General features: G+C 34.8%; 1 protein-coding gene across 2 annotated transcripts; it reads left to right on the forward strand.

Moving 5' to 3' along the window:
- Positions 1 to 299: 299 nt before the first annotated feature.
- On the forward strand, positions 300 to 21,846 carry LOC147273360 (DNA (cytosine-5)-methyltransferase CMT2-like). Of its 2 annotated transcripts, none has more exons than XM_086256056.1 (24): positions 300 to 439; positions 587 to 921; positions 3,337 to 3,371; positions 3,470 to 4,235; positions 6,741 to 6,775; positions 7,461 to 7,563; positions 9,688 to 9,792; positions 9,881 to 10,000; positions 10,138 to 10,231; positions 12,388 to 12,584; positions 12,689 to 12,754; positions 12,843 to 13,115; positions 15,248 to 15,306; positions 15,375 to 15,441; positions 15,533 to 15,862; positions 16,283 to 16,351; positions 16,439 to 16,525; positions 16,600 to 16,687; positions 19,696 to 19,814; positions 19,916 to 20,020; positions 20,525 to 20,568; positions 20,658 to 20,727; positions 20,807 to 20,910; positions 21,385 to 21,846. In XM_086256056.1, the coding sequence occupies exons 2-24, from the start codon at positions 718 to 720 to the stop codon at positions 21,563 to 21,565; spliced, it is 3,321 nt and encodes a 1,106-aa protein (XP_086112182.1). In that variant the 5' UTR covers positions 300 to 439; positions 587 to 717; the 3' UTR covers positions 21,566 to 21,846. The 2 variants fall into 2 exon arrangements, with proteins under 2 accessions (XP_086112182.1, XP_086112183.1); XM_086256057.1 differs by having other exon boundaries at positions 20,670 to 20,727.
- The last annotated feature ends 49 nt before the right edge of the window (positions 21,847 to 21,895 follow it).

The following is a 21,895-nucleotide window of genomic DNA, read 5'->3' on the forward strand; positions in this document are numbered from 1 at the left end:
GAGATATACCTCAACGGAAAAGGCCTCTCCTAAATAATACTCTTAAAAATTTTATAATTATTTAAAATTTTAAAATATCTATAGTTGGTGCATTTATAATTTATAATTGAGCCTTTAAATTAATAACACTTCGTCACAACTCACAAGCAACGTGATGATGACACAAAATAAATTTTTCAACTTTAAGGGGGCCTTTTCGCTTGTAAATTTAACTAAAAGGTCTTTTTATATCTAAAGACTGAAGTGGTTAGACCACTATCCACCGCATGGCCAAAAAAAGGCCACTGTCCACCGAAAAGTTTCGATTTTCTGAGCTCCTACTGCCTCGTGAGATGTGTCATGGGAGATGGGAGTATGGGACACTGTTCTTTGTCAGGTCCTTCAAGTCATTGAAAGGACGGCCTCCCCTAGAAAATAACGCCGGCTTTTCCCTCTTCAGGTAAAATCTCCTTTTCCTCTCCTGTTTTTTATTTTTTACTTTTTTCCCCCAAAATTTTTCACAACATGAGAAAGTCACCAAAATCCAAACCGAAATCGAAATCCAAGTACAACTCAAATTCCAAATCCAAATCGCTGTGTTTGTCAGTGTATGAAGAAAATGTGGTGTGTGAGGAGCAAGCAGTGCCATTGAGCATCTACGACCCGAGATCTTCAGGCTCGAAGAGGCTTCTGAAGCTCAGTGCAGTGCCAGTGGGTGAGAAATATGGCAAACAGAAAATGCAGGACCAGAACTGCTTGAGAAGGTCGCCGAGACTATCTGCATTGCCTGATTTACCACCGGCTAAGAAGAAGAAGGCCAAGGGTAGTTTGGGAAATGCCAGTTCCAGAACGTTCGATGACGTCAAATGTGTGAGTGTGAGGAGGTCTCCCAGATTCGCGTCACCTGCAGTGGAAGCTGAGGATACTAAAACTTTAGTTCAGGTGCATGCGTCACTATGCTCTTCTATTTTTCTTTGAATTTTTTTTAAAATATTTTTGTAGTTTTTTTTTTGTTTCATTTTATTTTTGTTGGGTTATGTTGTACTCTAATTGCAGCTTTTATTTTTTTGGGGTTTGTGTTTAAATTTAGAGCACCCAAACGAGGAAACTCTTCAAACAAGAGGATAAAATAGTAAAATAAAAGACATAAATGGAATTTTAAAAAGAACAGCCCAATGCCATTTTACTATGTTATGATATATTTTTATTTGAAAAAGGCTAGCTTTACGTTTTCCATTTAAAAAAGAAAATGGTTTTGAAAAACATCCAGAGACAAAAAAAAAAAAAGGGAAGGAAATGTGGTTAAGAACTTAAGAATACTAGTGCTCTATTTAGCTGCCACAAACAAAATAAAGGGAACAAATTTACCAAAAAAAAAAAAAAGGGAACAAGAAGGCAAACCTCTTTTGGGTCAATTACACAAACACCCCATAAAATTTTACGTGTTTTCATATTAGAGTCACACAGAGACCTCCTCAAATTTGATATGATTGTACATAATATTTCTGTTAATAAAATGTTGGCATCAACATTAAAGCCTTTGTAATTGAAAAATTCATCGTAAATTGCCAATTGCCAAATTGTAAATTATAAAAACACCCCTAAAGTTGAGCATTTGTTTTTCTTTCAAATAAACCCTTCGAGAAATTACAACACCCAAACACCCCATATTAGTGTGGTACATATAATATTCAAACACCGCAAACTAAGAAATACATAAACAAAACACTCCAATTATTTTTTATTTTTTATTTTTTAAAGAAAGCTTTTTAAAATACAAAAATCTAAAAAAAAGTAAAATCTTAAAAAAAAAAATAAATTAAAAACACCAAAACCTTAATTAAAAAAAAATTGAAACGAAAACCCAAAACATTACAGTACCACAAAGTTCCAAACATTTATAAAATTTAGAAATAAATTCAATTTAGACAGATAACTATATATGTCATTTCAACGGAGTCCACGAACTTTAAAATATTTCAAATATACACTCGATTTATTATCTAAATTGAAAAATGGACTTTCATCCATCGATTTGTTGAGAGATCAATTAAATGCCTGCTTGGCTTTTGCTGACGAGGATTAATTGGTGACGTGGCGCCAACTCAGCATATTTTTCCCGCCAAATGAGCGACACATGTCCACCTGACACGGGCCCACACCCCCATCACCTCCTGACTATTTAGTCTCCCAAAAACATCACGTTTTTTCCCAAATTCGAATATAAATCCCTTACCTGTGTTCGACGAGCGAGAAAGAGATGATGAGTTTGTCGGCCCGTGTTAGGGGTTAGGTGGACATGTGTCACTGTGTAGCTCATTTGGTGGGAAATGTTTGCTGAGATGGCGCCACGTCGCTAAGTAATCCCGGTCAGCAAAAGCCAAGCTGATATTTAACTGATCTCTCAACGAATCAATGAACGGAAGTTCATTTTTCAATTTTGATAGTAGATCGGGTGTATATTTGAAATATTTTAAAGTTCGTGGACCCCGTTGAAATGACATATATAGTTATGTGTCTAAATTGAATTTATGCCTAAAATTTAACAACTATTTCCAAACATTTCTTTGACTTATTTTTTTGCATTATTTTTAAAAATTTCATAGTACCCTAGATCCAAAATGGTTATAAACATCTCTACAAGTATATTGCATCACTTCTTAGAGTAATATAACTCGTCATGGTAAATTCAAGGTAATGTTCTCTTGCCACACAGTCTGGAAGGGGAACATTATGGGGTACACACCTATCTCAAATATGTTACTAAATGCTTCCTTTGCCCCCATATTTGAAATCATTTAATTTATTCTATTGCTGCCAAAGACGTCCCTTGAAGTCAGAATCGTACATAATTGGTGACAATATGCTAAACTAGCAAACATTGAACTCCTTTCCTCATGATATAGCCTAAAATTACAAAGGGCACTATATGGGATCAAAATTAACACTGATGCACAGGACTTACACAGTGAGGAAGCAGGTCTCTAGTTTTGAATTATTTAGCAACTGGTTTGTCTCTTGGCTATGTATAACCTTTCACATGCAAACATGTTTATTTTTGACATTTTGTATATGATTTTAACAACATAATTCATTAGCTAAATGATGGTTCCTGGTAGACAATTTTAAGGTCTTATTGTCCCTCTGAGAATGTAGATGATTTGGGAAGCTTAATTTTCTCTCTTGGTTACTGAACCTGGGCCATTATGGCTTTTTTGTTTTATTTTTTTATTTTGGGGTGATGGCTACAACTATGTCACTATTGTATTTTCTATGTTACTAATCTTCTGTTTCATAAACCATTTATATATTTTTTTACATATTCTAATTCCAAGAACGGGTCCTTGGGTTATGCAGCATAAAAAATACAAGGGTGGAAGCATGGGATCAAAGTGAGTGATAATTCACAAACATGTTAGTTGGGGGTCTTCGCAGTCTTCATATGGTTCATATGTCAATTTCAATGACTTTTGCATGTTCACTCTTGCAGTGCTGATGAAGAGAAAGATACTGTATCAAATGTGGGGAGATTGGTAGAAAAGAGTATCAGGAGATCTCCAAGGCTGATGATGAATCAATCTGAAATGAAAAGCCACTGTCTAGAAGTTTCATTGCAAGAGAGATCCCTGAGTAACTTGGAATCCCCTGAAAATGGCTGCTTCAGGGCCATGTCGTCAAAAACTTCCGATGCCGAAAGATCATCGAGAGATTTAGAAGACGAACCTATACCTCTCTCATGGCATGGATATGGTGATAAGGGACCTATGCCCTTGAGGAGGTCTTCAAGGCTAATTTCAGCCACTGAAAACAATGTTAGTGGATCTTTGAAAAACTTTGGCATCGAAAAATTGGATGAGAAGCAAATAAGAAGATCTTCTAGATTTTCCTCTTGTGTGGCAGGGGCTAAAATTTCTGAAATAGCTTCTAATTTTATTGGATTGTCTGATTCAAAAGATGAGTGTCCTTCCAAAAAGACTTTAATCTCATTGGAAAAATCTGATTTAAGAATTTTTGGTGAAAAAAGGTTGAGGCAATCCCCAAGAAGATCCACATCTATGTTTGAGGCTGAAAGAAGAGAAACAGAATGTGGTTTGATTGAGTTTCCTGAGACATTTGTGAAACAACCTCCAAAGAAAATGAAAACCTTGTGTTCTTCGAAGAAGAAACAAAAGAATTTCATAAGTACTTCCTTGATTGGAGATCCAATTCCTGATGTTGAAGCTCAAGAAAGATGGGGTTGGCGGTATGAAATGAAGGTAATTGATCAACTCAGATATTATTCATTCATCTGCATTCTCTTACTAGACCATTCTCAATATGCAGAGTTATTTTATACATATTAATCAATTTCCGATGACTTAGTGTGTCCGTTTTTGTACTTCACATAATCACATTAGGGGTAGAGTTTAGATGCATTGGTACTTCCTAATTTTGGTCCACTTGATAACTTAAGTATTGACTTATTAATTATTGAAAAAGCTAAAGTTTGATAAGGAAATGCATAATTGCACTCACAAGTAAGGCACACACCTGATCGTCAGTTGCACTTGACACACTACTTAACAACTCAGCACATCTCTTTCTCCCCAATTACACAGGCTAATGATCCTTTTGTGAAGGTTTGGGGTCAGAAAGTTGCTGATTTAGGTGTTTCTACTAGTTCCAATATGTGGCAGTCAAAGTTTTTCCAATGAGGGGTAAGAAAAAGATATATATATATATATACAGTCTTTCTCTAGGACGGACGCCCGTAATTTTTTTTTTTCACGGATTTCTAGTGCCGAGAGCTCGGCAGTGCCATTTTCTTTTTCTCCCAAGCACTCGGCTCTGGTTTGTTGGGCGGAGTTAAAACCTAACATACAGCTTCCACAAGCCTCATTTTACACCTTAGGAGGGTATGAGGTGAACCGTCGGGGAAGTACCCTCAAAAATCGGCCGAGGAAGTGGTGCCGAGCGCTGCAACACCAAGCACTCGGTACAATCACCAAGCGCTCGGTGACAAGAATCCATGAAAAACAAATACGGACGTGTTCGCCCTAGAGAAAAACTATATATATACATATATATATATAGTCCTTTTCTAGAGAGGATGTCCAAATTTTTTAAAATTTGAGGATGTTGATACAGTGCCGACATGGGGTAGACAGTGTGTCGACATGAAATTCCAAAATTTGCTGCAACACATCATCTGTGGAATTTGGTGTTGACACACTGTCTATCCCATGTCGGCACTATGTCGGCATCCGCAAATTTTGAAAAATGCGGACATCCTCTCTGAAGAAAAATTATATATATATACAGGCCTTTTCAAGTGTGAGATCCCACATTTAAGCTTATTTGTGGGATGAGGCGAATGAGCCCACTCCATATAGTTTTTCAACAATCCAAACGTCTATTTTTTAGAACTCTATTCATAGATTATCCTTGCAAAGAATTAGTCAAATCGGAAATCATTTGCCTATCTAACTTTGATCAAACAAATAGACGGTTTTGTCAAAAATATTTGTTTCGTCTATTTGTTTGATCAAAGTTAGATAGACAAATGATTTCCGATTTGACTAATTTTTTACAATGATGATCTATAAATAGAGGCCTAAAAAATAGACGGTTCGAATCGTTGAAATATTATATGGAGTGAGCCCTATGAGGGATCTCACAAATAAAATTATTTATGGGATCTCACACTAGAAGGGGCCTGTATATATATATATATATATACAACCCGGTTCTGTTTTGGATGAAATTAAGTGTGGATAGATGCGGAGGTGAACTAGCAGCCATTAGATCACACAAATGATTTAAAATCAAAATAGAAGCCCGGTTTCTAGAAACAACCCATTTATAACCTATACGAGAAAAACCCAATACACAGGAACCCTCTACCCGGGCCATTAGAAACAGCGAAACATCCAAATTGAACCAAAGGAGCTGTGTGACGTCCTAGTATTAGAGACACCAAAATTTCAGAAGAGGAGTTGTGCTTCTTCAATCACTCTACTTCCTCAACCAGGACTCCAAAATCCCACTTATTGATTTGTGAGATGCAATCTAAACCATTAAAAGTGCTTTAAAATAATGGTTTAAAATTTGTGTCAAAAAATGTGTCCCTTGAACTTGACCCTTTAATTGTTTCCTTTTATATGCATATAACTATATAAGTGAGTGCTTATATGTATACGATGCCTGTGTGTAATTTTTATGGTGTTCAAAGAATTAGTTCTTGGATCTTGACTGTTGAAAGGGAGAATCCCATGTTGGGAAATTAAGGCCTTGTATAACAATATATAAAATCTTGGGCCTCTCCACCTATTGCCAATTGGTTTTGGATTGAATGCTCAAATTTCTTCATGGTATCAAACCAGGCAATCCATATGTTAGGCCAAAACAGCCACACGTGCTCCAGTGTCACCCAATTTGTGCTGTTCACGTGTTTGTCTAGAGTGATGTGAGAGGCGTGTTGAGAGAGGGAATTCCACATCTGGAAATTAAGGCATTGTATAAAATATATAAGATCTTGGGCTTCTCCACCCATTACCGATTGGTTTTGGGTTGGATGCTCCAATTTCTTCATTGACTATTTTAACTTGTACCATTTGAAGCCATTTGGTGAACTGGCATAGATTATAAAATGTTATAGAGTTGCTTTGAGTTTTTGTCTCATTGTAAAGCTCTAAAATGCTATTTATCTTTAGTTTAAATTTCACTTCTTTATAGTGTTTTATCTGTTTTAATTATGATTGTGGTTGTGTTGGAGTTTTCAGAAGCAAAGATCCAAAAGTGAAAGCTTGAAGCTAAAGTGAGTAATAAATAGTTTCACAAATTGGTCTCTTTGGTGGTTTTGTTGTGTCTTTCCTAAAACATCTATATTATCCATAGGATGATGCTTCGCTCCTCACTGGTCAGGCATACCTTATCCGGACTGGTAAGGTCGTCCAAACATGTAATGACACATGTTCCATATAACCTTGTTACCAAACATTCTTTTTCTTTAAAACAATACTTATTCTTATATGTTACATCAACTAGAGATGCTTGGAGGAAGGGACCATTTCGTATTTGGAGGAAGCATTGGTCCCTGTATGTCACTTTATGTGCTCCTATAAGGGGGTTTTGGCTTTCTTCATGGTGCCATACTCTTTTACAGCATATGGGATGAGATTAGTTCTTGTTTTTGAACTGTGCAACTAGTGGTAATGAGATAAGAGCAATGGCCTGTTGTCGACAAGAGAAAGTAGCAACAAATAGGTGTGGGATAAAATACATTTTTTTTATTAAAATTAAAAGCATGTTTGCTAACAAGGTTACATCGACATGTGGGCATTACATGATTGAACCACCTCACTAATTAGACAACTAGTGAGGAGTGAAGCATCATCCTTTTCTGTACATACCTTTACTAGCGAGGAGTGAAGTTTATCCCTTTTCCATACATAGCTATTTGGTTCTTTGTTTTTGCCTTCTCATAACATGCATGCTTGTAGTGAAGATGAAGAAGATGAGATAATTTTGAATGTGGAATGTCATTTTGCTCAAGCTAAAATTGGCAATTGCATCTTCAGTCTTGGGGATTGTGCATACATAAAGGTAATTGCTCTTTCTCTCTCAAGTTTCTAGTGATCATGGGCTTTTTTTGGGCAAGTACAGATTAACTAGCCCTTTCACATATGCTATACTTGTGTGAGATGACGTAATATTGTTACTTTTCTTCTTCTTCTTCCATTTTTTTTTCTTCTAAATAAGGACATGCTACTTGTACCAACTTTTTCTTTCCTGCCTACCTGGCACATGATATGCACAGCACACCTCATCATGGCATTAAAAAAACAACAATGTTGTAAAGCCCAATGTAAAAATTCCATGCAAGTTAAAATAAAATTAGGGTTATCTTGCATTATCCTTTAAATAAAGGAAGTTAGTTAAGGGAGCGTATTTGGATTTATATGAAATATTGGAAAGTTTTTATTTTTATATTTTTTATGTAAGTTTAAAACTTTGGTAGATTTCATAGGTTTTTATCTACTTTTATAAACTCCATAGAGCTCCAAACAGTTTAGAAAGACTTTGTAGAATTCTGTAGAGTTAAATGGTAGATTTATCTGGAATGGGTCTCATAAAGATTTGAGCTTATATAATTTTTTTTTTTTCTAGAAAATAATAGAGATATATGTTTGAACTACATATGTTGTTTGCAAAATAGTTACATGCTCAATGAAATTATAGCCCTTTACGTGCACACCAACGTTTTATTAGTGGATTCTTGTTCAAACAGAATTCCCATATGATAAATATAAAGAACAGCCAATATAAGTGTTAAAAAGACATGCCATTGTATCTTTCTTTGCAACTACATTTATATCTATCTACATGAGAAACTCTTATGCACAAAATGATTGAAATAATAAGAAAAAATAAATTATACATAAATACAATGCTGGAGTATTAACTTCTTTCAAGGAATAAATCCTCATGAGACTTTCAATCCAAAGGAAAAAAAGGGTAAGAAAAATGGCAGGACCATTTGAATTCTAAATCAACAATTTTGGTGCATAACAATTAACTTCTTTGAAATCCTTAGAAATTTTGGGGGACAAAGATGGAGAAATGGACTTTGGTTTTTATACCTCACACTACAAAGTCAACTTAACTCTACCTTCATAAGCTTTTTGAATATCACAAGACTTTCATAAACTTTTTGAATACTACAAGAATTTCATAAACTTTATAAGATTTCTAATTCAATACCACAAGACTTCATGGACTTTCTAAAAGTCTTTAAATGAAAGAAAAAAAGAGTACATAGTACAATACAGTGGACAAGATGTCCACCTTCTTAAAAGTTCCTAGATAACCATAAATTCCAAACAAACCGATAACAACAGTATAGTACCACAGCCCTAAAAACACATAAGCTCTAGACCCTAGTAAAACAGCAATAATGAAGCCTTTTAACACACAACAGCCTCCCAATTAGATAGAATTGTATAAAACGAATAGTCCCTGAATGCTGGAGTGATTGACGCCCATAGTGATGCCCAAAAACGAACTTTCTCCCACAAATTATCCACCTCTTCCCCCCTAACATACTTCTATTTCTCTCCAACCAACAGCCATCACTGCACACCTCCCTAACACCATACCCGTCTTCTTCCCCTCAAAGAACTTCAATATCTCTGACAGAAAAGCAGCACAAGAACCCGGAGTCTCCCACCTCAACCCACCCTCCCTGAACAGCCTCTGCCACATGGAATATACAATAGGACAATGTAGAACTAGATTCACACTTTCTGCATCCCTTCTGCACATCACACACCATTAAGGAGATAAACACCAATTAGGTCTCCTCCTTTGCACCATTGAATACCACAATACTTTTATAGACCCTCTAAACACTCTACCTTGGTAAAAGAGGCCTAAACTTTTCAATTCCACTAAATTCTTTTAAGTTTCCCTGAATTCCATATTGAATAAACCCCCCTAAGATAGAACTGTAAAATAGTTGGGAGTTATGGGTCTATTGAATAGACAGTTGTACTGGGAGTTTCAGGTTTATTGCATTTTCCAATACACCCGTAACTCCTCAGAGTAGCTCTAATTACAGATTTTACTGGATATATCCACAACAAGGCCCATGCATAGTTTTTGGTATTTATATTGGCATTCCCATGTTGACAGAAATGTGCGAATTAATTGTTAAAGCAATGGTTACAGGGAAATGGAGGAAAAAAGGAAGTGGGGAGGATATTAGAATTTTTTAAGACAACTGATGGAGAAAATTATTTCAGAGTCCAGTGGTTTTATAGGGTTGAAGATACGGTGAGTTTGTAAAAATTGTTTTGAGTATGGACTGGTCATGGATGGTATTTATCCTACTAACCATTTGCCTTTTCAATTTGTTTCTCAGGTTATTAAAGAAGAAGGAACTTTTCATGACAAGAGGCGTTTATTCTATTCTACTATAATGAACGATAATTTAATAGATTGCCTTATTTCAAAAGTCAATGTTACACAGATATCCCCTAGGGTATAATCAAATCTTGATTTCTGCCCTTTTAATGTTACTTTTTACTTTGTATGATTGCTTTATTGTCTTGCATTTTTTGCTAGGCATATGCTGCATATTATATTAATGAACTGTTACTATGTTGTGACTTTTTACAGGTAGGGTTAAAAGTAAACTCCATTGTTCCGTTTGACTTCTACTATGATATGGAATACTGTGTGGAATATTCCACATTTCGCTCCTTGGTCACTGGTGAGTTGATTATATTGTGACTGATAAATTTATTTATTTGATCTTGCCTAAGGGTGGGGGGAGAGAGAGAGAGAGAGAGAGAGAGAGAGAGAGAGAGATCTTTGGTACACCTGTTGCTAAAGTAGCTTACACTCAAAGCTGATTGAGTTCATTGTTTTTGTAGCATGTGGGTGTCATTTATATAAGTTGTTTACTTTTTTTTTTTCCTTAATTTATTTTGGACCTTTAGCCTTATTGTTGTTAGAGCTCATGTTTCTGTAGCATGTGGATGTCATTTATATAAGTTGTATAGGCGTTAAGCAAGTGGTGGGATGACACATAATTGGATAAGGGATAGTGGACAGGGTTCCTGAACAGAAACCAAATCAGTAAGGAGGGCGAGGTTCTGTTGCTTCTCATTTTGTGGGACCAATGGAGATTGATCAGCTGAATCATGTGATTCATCTAAGCTACTAGCTGGAACACATGTTTAGACTCAAAAAATTATCATGATGAAGGGAAGGAGACATTGAATTAGTGATTGCCTGAGGATTATTCTCAGGAATAGCAGCTGATTGGTAAGTGGATTGGTCAAAGAGGAGGATCTGTTTGAGTGACTACTTTGTGTTTTTCTTCCTCCAACATACCAACTTCCTTCCGTAAGTCGGTTTAACCTCCACACTTAGTCACGCCCCAAAACCCGGGTACCTAACAGCAACACAACGACACATACCCTAATTATTCTGAGCATGCAACACACAATTTCCAGAGCATTGTAGTCCTAAGTTCCTTAAGATACGTTAAGTCGTTTTTAACATAATGGGTTAGATCAGAGTTTTAGTGGTAGCAGAAATACAAAACATAAGTTCAAATATTTATATTGAAAACCAACTCCCGAGGTTACAAGTGTTCGAGTAACCTTGAACAAAATATTCTAGACACAAGAAATTCAGTGTCAAATACAAAGTTTCTTAAGACAAAGGAAGAAGGTGATAAACATTGTGCAGAAGTCTCAAATACTAAGGTGCCACAGAGATAACGAGGAATACGAAGAACTGTAGTCCAGTGAACAGTTGTGGGAGAGGCAACAAATTGACTAACAATGTGCACAACATATGCAGTATCAGACTAATAGTAAGGTAGACTGGGAAACAGAATAGACTTATAACAAAGAATTCCAACTTAATTTTCTGAAAAGATGGTTATGATACCATAATAACAACATAAAACAAGAAAAAGTGAGACTGTAATTCTACTGAACTATTGAATGTGATGAAAATTTTATGCAATACAATAGTTCTATTTATAACCCTAAACTCAATTGGCCCTAAACTAGAAACTGTACAATAATACGTTAACAGCTGAAACTTGTGAATATTATGTTCCCTTTAGTTATTTGATGTTAGTTGGATGTTAAAGTTATAGTTTATGTATCTGGTGGACTGCTTGTTTACCTCTATTGTAATTTCAATCTTATTAGTAAATGATTATCTTTTTCTTATAAAATTAATTAAAAATAGAGCCTTCAATGGCCAGAAAAAAATAAAAAATTTAAAAATAGTGAGCCTTACTTGAATGATTTATTAAGGGTTTTTTTCAATTATGGTAAATGAGCTTTATCCCTTGTCCCAATTAGGGACCCAAATTATTATTTGTCCTAATTTCATACCCAAACTTTTATTTTGTCCTAATTCAGTATATAACTTGTCTTCTGTCAAATAATTCTAACATACTTTGGTCATATGTCTTGCACATCTCTTATACCCGAGGTCAATTTAGTCCATTCATGAAGGTTTATATATCAGGATTATGAGGATATCGTGGTAAATAGATGAGGTAGGAGTTGACGAAAGTCACATGATATACCAAATTGGGATAGAATAAAAGTTTGGGTATGAAATTGGGACAAATAATAGTTTAGGTACCTAATTGAGATAAGGGCCAATGTTCAGGTGCCAAAATTGAAAAAATCCCATTTAATTAAAGCAACTATATCTAATGGAATATGGAAATGGTCTGGTAAGTCTTGCATCTTGTATAAATTGTCTGTGATTTTATTTTCCTACTCTTTCTTTGGCCTCCAAGATCTACCTAAAATGTACACAAGGAAGTTAAAATTTATACTGAAGTGCTAAGTTCAAAGACTTGACATTTCCTAGTTGTCTAATTTGGTTCAGATAATTCTCTTAAGAGCCACAACTTATCATCATGCAAAACAGTCCCTACAGTGCCAACTGCAAAGTTCTCGGAGGATATGCCCAGTTCTGAAACTTACAACACAGAATTAGCACTTTTAGATCTTTATTGTGGTTGTGGTGGAATGTCAACTGGATTGGGCCTTGGTGCCAAACTATCTTGTGTTAATCTTGTCACGGTATTCCTTTTTTTTTTTTTTCAATTTTTTTTCATTCCATTTCATATTACTAATAACTGCCTTTTTGTACTTCAAATTAATCTTACTTTGTGTCCTTTATTTAGAAATGGGCCATTGACAGTGACAAATCTGCCTGTGAAAGCTTAAAGTTAAATCATCCAGATACGCATGTGAGTATGCCTTATCTATTACTAGGTTAGTAGCCAATTTAACCCCTTAATATTTAACGACATTACAAAATAGTTCTTCTATCTGTAGGTCAGGAATGAAGCTGCTGAGGATTTTCTAGAACTATTGAGGGAATGGGAAAAGTTTTGCAAACGGTTTATGGTGAATGATGTTGAAAAAACTCATTCATTAAGATCAAAGACTGCAAGCGCACCGAAGAATGATAATGAGATTGCCCCCGGTGAATATAGAGCACCGAAGAATGATAATGAGATTGCCCCCGGTGAATATGAAGTTTCAAAGATGATTGATATCTGCTACGGTGATCCCAATAACAAAGGCAAGCGTGGAGTGAACTTTAAGGTAATAGATAAATGTTTATGAGATTCTTGATGTAATGACTCAAGTCCTCCTCCAAATTATTGATATCTACCCTAGTGGTAGCTGAAGTTAACATTTGGCTCCTAGGATTTACTTAAGTATCCTAGATTTCCCCAGTGCATACCTTTGTGGGATTAGGGGTGTCACACCTGATGACAATATTTGCAAGGTTGCCATGGGCTTTTATTTGCCTTTACATTTAAAAGCATCTTATCATTGCCAGTGGGTTTGGCCCTAAATTGATGGCTAAGTCATGCACGTGGCTGTTCTTACTCATTGCTTAATGAATTTTAGGCGAAAATGTGGTCATTGTTATAGTATACTGTATATGACATTGTTACTACTTATTACCAAAGAGATGCAAATGATTGAACATAAATTCATGAACTTAGATGTGAAGATGAGACTGCAACTTATGGTCCAACAGTAAGCAGAATGTAATTTTCAACAGTTTATATATCATAATTTAGTAAATGAATTTATAGGTTTTGTGATCTCATGAGATACATCTGTCAACAGTTTATAATATCCTGTCTAATGATTATTGAAATACATCTGACTTATTCAAACAAGAAAGAAGGGATTTAGCTGTTGTATTTTTAACATTTTCAGATTTTGGAAAATTGAAGTTTTACCATGTGAGACCACCCATGTTTGACTTAGGTTGACAAATCATACATAGTTCGTAGGTTATGTCCAGAGGAGTCTAGGGTTAAATCAAGTTTTAGTTTAAGAGCTACAGGCATTATTATATCAATGGAAAGATTTGGAATTTAACGAAACTCGTTTGCATAATTTTATATTCGCTGCAGACTCGCCCTTTGTACTTTTGTGATTATTTTGGTTTAGGGTTTTTTCATGAGCTTTTAAGAGTCAAAGACACTTTTTTGAGTCTTAAGGTAGTCCTTTATTAGGTAGTGTACAGTTCATGCCCATATAATAGCTCCAAAAGTATTTGTTCAAGACCAAGATATTTCAGTTTGTTACATACTATGTAAGGAGGGAGGCAACATGGTAGTCCATGAGTTAACTCAATATGCGTCCTCTCTCCAAGATATTATATTTTAGGCACAAGGAGTGTCCCAATTTTTTACTACCTCTTGGACTGAATGATGCTAGAGATTTGAAATTGAATTAATAAATTTTCATAAATTGATGAAAAGGAATAGAAGGATTTTTTTATCTATCTATATATCTCCCCCCTTAGGTGAAATTTTCATAAACTCCAAAAATACCTTCCTACGAAAAATAAAGTAAGGGCAAAACAGTAAACAATAATTTCAAAAAATTTAAATAAAATAAAATAAATCAAAGCACTAACCTACTCTCTCTCTCTCTCTCTCTCAATCAAACCACGTCATAAAACAAGCCCAAGAAAAAAAAATTAACTAAACAATATTTATATTACTACAAATAGATAAGTTAGGAATTATGGCATAAAAAGCCCAGTTATCCATCTATCTATCTGTTAGTGTTTTAGAAAAACTATTAAATAAATAATTTAAGTTAAAACAATAAAATATTATTGTGAGTTAACATTAAACAAAAAAGTTACAATTTTATGATGAGAAAGCAATTGACGTGTGTGGAGAGCGTTTCAAGGGACTAGTAATTATAAGGGGGGTGGGGTGGAGGAACTATGTGAAAGGGTGAGGTTTTTGTTTAATCTTTGGGCTTCGGTCTCAATAGAATTCAAGGATCTATCGCTTTTGACAGCTTGCTAGATTGGAAGGCAGCTTTAAGATAACTTATTTGTTGAGGTCTTTGTGGCTTATATCTTATGTAGTTAAATATCTCATTTTCATCAGTGGACCTCTTTTCTACTGCTTTTGTCGAACACTGGTGGTTAAATGATATGATAATGTATTTACAGAGCTGTAGTTTAGATTCTGTCTCTTAACTGTTTAGAAGCCCTATTGGTTAGTCAAGTGCCCCTAGACTATACAAGATCAGAAGTTTTTTTCTTTTTAATAACTTATATGTCTAATTGTTAGGGTCAAGTGCCGTAGACTATACTTTAACCTCCTTCTCTTCTGTGGAATTCTTGAATTGCAATTATATTCATTAACTTTTGTTTGATATAGATGATTATTTACTGATAGCTGTTTTATTAGGTGCGTTGGAAGGGTTATGATAGCAGTGAAGATACATGGGAACCAATTGAAAGTTTAAGGTATTGCCACTTGTTATGATTGGAAATATGTGTTTGTCCATCAGTACTTATTGTCTGTACTTTCTCAGTAACTGCCAAGAAAGTATACAGGAGTTTGTAAGAAATGGGAGGAAATTGAAGATCTTGCCACTTCCAGTAAGTAGTAACTGATTTTGCAAGCTAAGATGCTACTGTAATGGTATTACTCTTCTGTTCCTTAATAGTCCTAATATTAAATTTATTTCAGGGAGATGTTGATGTAATTTGTGGGGGCCCTCCTTGCCAAGGAATTAGTGGCTATAATCGCTTTAGAAACATTGATTCCCCTTTGGATGATGAGAGAAATCGTCAAATTGTAGTCTTTATGGACATTGTCAACTTTTTGAAGCCAAAGTATGTTTTGATGGAAAATGTAGTTGACATTTTGAGATTTGATAAGGCTTCTCTTGGAAGGTATGCACTTAGTCGTTTGGTGCATATGAATTACCAAGCAAGGCTAGGAATAATTGCTGCCGGTTGTTATGGTCTTCCACAATTTCGATTGCGTGTTTTCTTGTGGGGTGCTAATCCTTGTGAGGTGATTTCTTCTTATTTCATAGTTGGAATAAATGGTTTGAGGATAATAATTGTACAATGGGCTATTTCCATGAATTTCCTCCCTTGAAGTTTTTCTTTTTGATAGTTAAGTACCCTTTAATTAATAATCATGTTAGGTTTCCCAAGATAAAAGAGCAGTAATTGTATTTTCTTCAATACCTATAGCCTATAGGGGGCCACATGACTGGAGGCATGACCAAACGTTAAAGAATGAGAATGAAAACATATATATCACACACACACTGGTAAAATGTATGTCCAATGCATAAAATTCATACCTAGTGAAATACAAAATGAATCAAACTTATCCAATTCTTGTGGGACAGATTGAATGATCTATTCATTCATGTGGCATGGCCGAACAAAAATCCGATGCGATTTTTCCCTTTTTTTTGTGCAGAATCTACCTCAATTTCCTCTTCCAACACATGATGTTATAATTAGATACTGGCCTCCATCGGAGTTCGAGGTACTTCTTATATCATGTTCTATAAAAATGTTTAAACCTTCGGTTATATTTTTCTTTAGAAGTTAAATTGTTTACCTTCATGTGCAGCGCAATACTGTTGCTTATGATGAAGACCAATGTCGTGAACTAGAAGAAGCTCTTATTCTTCAAGATGCAATCTCTGATCTTCCTACTGTGCGTTCATTATATTTAAAGCGTAGCTATTCCTTTTCAATAAAAAAAACCTCTAATTTAGTTTAATGTTATAGATCACAAACGACGAAACAAGAGAAGAAATGTCATTCCAAAAGCCTCCTGAAACAGATTTCCAGATATATATAAGGTCAACACATTATGGTAATTTTCAATATTCTCAACATTTGTTATGCAGCTAATGTACAAATCATTATTTCAATTTCTGAGCTTCCTGGGTTTAAAAATATATGGATAGTTTAGCAGCTAGAAAATGAAATATAAAAAATTGTTTGCAGTGTGTACTTATAATATGTATCTAACATACATATGTTTTACAAAATACAGACATAAAAGCTCACCACAGTAATTGTGAACAAAGTTAAGATAAAAATACAATATTTTTGCTTTTGAAAAGAAAGATACTTTCATCAATGGATAAGATATCCACCACAATTTACAAAGTGAAGACAATAGCAGCTGCCAATTCCTATCAATACGAACACATTAAAAAAAAGACAAAAACACAATATGAAGCATTTTGTATTTTAACTTGAACTTTTTTTTATTCATAATATTTTTAAAAGAAAAGTTGGTATCTGTTCAACGCACTTGGTTGTGGGAATAGAGAGTTTAACAAAAATAAAAAAATTAAATTTTTATGTAGTAGAATTAGTATTGGAGTTCTGCTCACTGTAAATGTAATTATTTACCATAAGATGTTGTATGGATCTAATATCATTATAAAAGACTGATAAATAGTATATTTTCATTAAAAATACATTAAAATATACATGTTAAAACTGTTTATTTTATTTCGATCATTTTTCCAAAAATACCTTTATATTTTCTTTAAGAAGAGTACCGGCAGTAAATGTGTCAAATGCCAATATAACCAATCTGGTATTGTAAAAGTTTCAAACTTATTGAGAAATTGGATTATATTATATATTAATATTTTCAATATTTGCCTAAATTAAACATTGTTTTAAACATTTTTTTTGCATTAGGGAGTAATGAGGTTTGTTTATAATATACATATTTATTAGTTTTTATTTGCAACCAGTAATTGTATCACCTTCACCATAAACTACTATTCCAATTTATAAGATTTATTTTTTATAGCTATGTTTTCTATGAGAAACAAAAATTAGATTATTATTTTTCTAATGAATTACTAAACTCAATGGCAAGACATCCTTAAAAAAAAAAAAAAACAAAAAAAAAACAACCTACAATGAAACACCCTTCCATTCATCAAAATCTATCACCACTATTTTAAAACAGTGGCAACATTACTCAAACCCAATCCCTAGCTAACAATAGCGTTCCAATCTGACAATAAAAAAAAATTAAAAAAAAAAAAGAATATTCCTGAAAGTAGTTGAAACCATTAGATGAGCAGAAGTCAAGTGATAGTGAAGTCCTTTTTGGGAAATGAGTAATCCTTTCACAACAAGGTGGGCTTTGTAGTGTTCAATGGTACCATCATTCAAATATTCGACACTAAACACCAATTGGGATCTTGCAAGTTTGGTGTCTATGTAAAGCATCCATTTACATGTTGTAGTAGCCACCAATTAGGATCCTGCAAGGCCTCAGAGACAGAATGAGGAATGCGAATGAAGGATGTGGCATTCAAGAAAGCACTTTAGTAGTTTGAAAGGCCTGATAATAGATAAACTAGGCAATTGATTGGTGAGTTGGACTAGAAAAACCGTAATGAGGACTAGGACTAGAAATACCGTAACGAGTACTAAACACTTAAGGCAAGATAGGAAAGAGGACACTATCAGGAAGATGGGTTGGGGAGAAGCCTTACCATGTATGATGTGACAAGGAGTACGGTTATGAGATAAGGCTGAACCTACATATTGCGCCAGAGACAACAAACAACATACATAAGGCTTTGATTCTTAAGTTCAGCTACATCATGGTGTTCAAGAGTATAGAGACATGTCAATCGCTGTAACATGCCCTGCTGAGCAAGTTTTGCCTTAAATTCATTAGAGATAATGATGGCCATTATCAAATTGATGAGAAGAGCAGTGTTAAACTGAGTTTTAATCACTGTAAAATATTTTGAAACATTGGGAGGTTGTTTAATGTCGAACTAGTATGTTTGGCATTCTTTTCATTCTTATATGGATCATTAAGGTATTCTTTCTTTTTTAAGAAACTTTTTCTTTTTGATAGGAAACAAAAGTACAATACTGAGGACAAGGTGTCCTCTAAAGGAAAACTAATCTGCTACAATTATCCAATACATCTACAAAATACACAAGAGAATAGCAGCCCTCCAATCTGAAAAAGTAGCAGAAAATTAGTTATCCCTAAACGCTGATGACAATAATGCCCACAGAGAAGCCCAGAACCTAACCTTCTCCCACAAATAATTCACCTCCTCGCCCTTCACATCCTCAAGTATCTATCTATTTCTTTCTTGCCAAACGACCCAAAATACAGCCACTACTGCACATCTTCCCAGCACCAACCCCTTTTTTTTTTTACCTCCAAAAAACTTATACTTCTCACAGAATCAAGCCACACATGTAGCAGGAATCACCTAGCACAAAATATGTCTCCCTAAACAGCCTAAACCAAAGAGTCAATGCTCCCGGACAATGCAAAAAAACAAATGATCCACATCTCAGCATCCTTCTTGCACATCACGCACCAATGTGGAGAAAGACAAGAAGGTCTTCTTCCTTAAACCATATCACAAGTATGTCTTAGCTTTCCCATGAGCAATAATCCATGTGCTTTGGCTGTTTGATTAGTTTGATGGCCACATTGGGTATCTGGAGGTTTATTGATTAACCAACTCTCTCTGTTAATCTTTTCACTTCTTTTCCTCCAGCTGCTATAATGAAAAATGAATTTGGAATAATGTTTGTTAAGCTTAAATTTACCATATACTGATGTTAAATACTTTGCCATTTATCACAGCATACAGAGAAAAAACTTTCAAATCTAATTGATCTATAACATACTTATTACTTAGTTGTCATATTAAATTTGCTGGTATCTTTCGTTTATGTCAGTGCTACCTACATTTGGTGTTTGTTCGTGGTGGTCTTGTTATCCTTGATGAGTTATATCTTCTGTCCTATGTCCATGTGCAAATATTTTGATGATTTCCTTTTTTACTTTCGTTTATGCTTGTTCTGTAGAGATGACTGGATCTGCATTAGATGGCACTATGAAAACAAAACTTTCACTGTATGACCATCGGCCATCCCCTTTATTCGAAGATGATTACTTACGGGTTTGTCAGATTCCGAAAAGAAAGGTTGGATACATATTAAGTTTACAGGATGGATATGTTGCTATACCATTTTATATTGTTAACTTCTTGACCCATCTGTTTTTCTAATCTATAACTATTTTCAGGGAGCAAATTTCCGGGATCTCCCTGGTGTTGTTGTAGGAAAAGATAATGTGGCTCGGAGGGATTCAACTGAAAATTATTTGTTGTTGCCATCTGGAAAGCCATTAGTGAGTGTTGATGCTCTTTAGCCACTAGGAGAATAATAGACTTAATATTATCCATTTTCTTAAAAAATTCCTTCCATGAATCGATATAAGTGTGAACTTATCCTGTCCCTCCGGGGTGTGTTTCTGTGGGTGCCATGTATATACATATGGTGTGTCCTCATTTTCTTTCCGTACGCTATTTGGTGCCAAATTATGTAACGTTTCATAATGCTCATTTTAAAATGCAATTACCACTGCAGCTATGGAGGAAAAAAGAAGAAATATGACGGGAAAATTTCAAATTTAGGTTAATCAAAAAGATCATCTGATACATGCTAAGCCAGGAGAAGGAAAATAATGAGAAAATGTAATTAAAATTTAGTAACTAGATAAACTATTTTGGTTTTCTATAATGATGGTGACGTTTGATTACCTTATATGTTAATGTTTATTAAAATAACTAATTCTTTACAACATCCTCCTAAAAGTGCAAATTGGCTCATATTTACCTAAATTCTCTGTTAGGTACCAGACTATGCCTTTACATTTGAACAAGGGAAGTCTAAAAGGTCAGATCTCTTGTTCTGGTAGCCTTCTGATGTGTTTTTCCCATTACTGTTTCTTTTCTGGTATTCTTCTAATTTTTGGGTATGTTTAGACCATTTGCCAGGTTATGGTGGGATGAGACAGTGCCCACTGTAGTAACTTTCCCGAGTTGTCACAACCAGGTTTGACCATGCTCTCTAGTCTAGTTCATAATTGAATCTCATGTTTTGGATAGTGTAGTAACCTTATAAACTTCTGTAGACAATACTACATCCAGAGCAGGACCGGATCCTCACTGTACGAGAATGTGCAAGATTGCAAGGCTTTCCTGATTATTATAGATTCTGTGGGACAGTTAAAGAGAGGTATAATCCCTCAATTCTTATGACTGTGACATTGCACACCTACAAGCAATTATAAAAAGAGCATGTGGCTTGTTAAATTAGCTACTGAGATTATTTAATTCCTTTGCTAAGTTTCTTGAAAGGAAGACAAATTTGGTGTTTTTGAGTCATGTCTTGATAGTTTTTGTAGAAGTTAGAGTCTCCCACCCAAAACCAATTGACAATGAGCAGAGAGGCCTAAAACCTTATATTCTATCATGCAAGCATTATTTCCACGACATTACTCTCACATTGTTGAGAAAGAGATCGCACATCGGGAACAGAAAAAATTCTTTGCATTATCTTCTTGACCAAAGTTCATGGAAACATAACATTTAGAAATTCAGCTTACAGTTATAAGATGTGCAACAGCTTGTTAAGTTATGCATTGTATCATATGTTTTGCATATACTCTAGAAACATTGTCCATTAGAGTATTCTGTGTACTTTGTGCAGGTATTGTCAGGTTGGGAATGCAGTTGCAGTTTCAGTTGCACGGGCTTTAGGATATGCCTTGGGATTGGCAGTTCGAAAGCTTAGCGGGAATGAACCACTCATGACTCTCCCCCATAAGTTCTCTCATTCAAATTATTTCCAATTCACAAAAATTTTGCCTCTCGAGACCGAAGAATATTGACATGAAATTTTCTTGTTCATTCTTTGTATCAAATTCAAGGGTCAAAGTGCATCTTAGTGAGGTGGATATAATTTAACCATTTTTTTTAACTCAGAGTTTCAACTCCACTGGCTTTCGACTTGCCCCTTGGCGGCTTGGCCTCCCTTCTTTAAGGGTTGGTTCCTTTAAACCTACGCTAACTTGGGGTCGTCATTTCAAATTTTCAAACTCACCCATGTTGTATTTGTAATTCCGAGACTACTTGTTTATTATTTTGTTAGGGAATGTATTATTTTCCGTATCATGCTTCTTCACCTTAAAGTTTCTAAGTCGGACTATCTTATGCTTTCT

The sequence above is a fragment of the Dryas octopetala genome, chromosome 9 (genome assembly GCF_963921425.1).
Source record: "Dryas octopetala chromosome 9, drDryOcto1.1, whole genome shotgun sequence".
NCBI classification, from domain to species: Eukaryota; Viridiplantae; Streptophyta; class Magnoliopsida; order Rosales; family Rosaceae; genus Dryas; species Dryas octopetala.

Excerpts from the sequence above, each read along its gene's own strand:
- LOC147273360 (XM_086256056.1), top strand. The coding sequence starts at position 718 with ATGCAGGACCAGAACTGCTTGAGAAGGTCGCCGAGACTATCTGCATTG. Across the intron at positions 20,569-20,657 it reads GAACAAGGGAAGTCTAAAAG|ACCATTTGCCAGGTTATGGT; the intron begins GTCAGATCTCTT and ends GGGTATGTTTAG. Across the intron at positions 20,728-20,806 it reads TCCCGAGTTGTCACAACCAG|ACAATACTACATCCAGAGCA; the intron begins GTTTGACCATGC and ends AAACTTCTGTAG.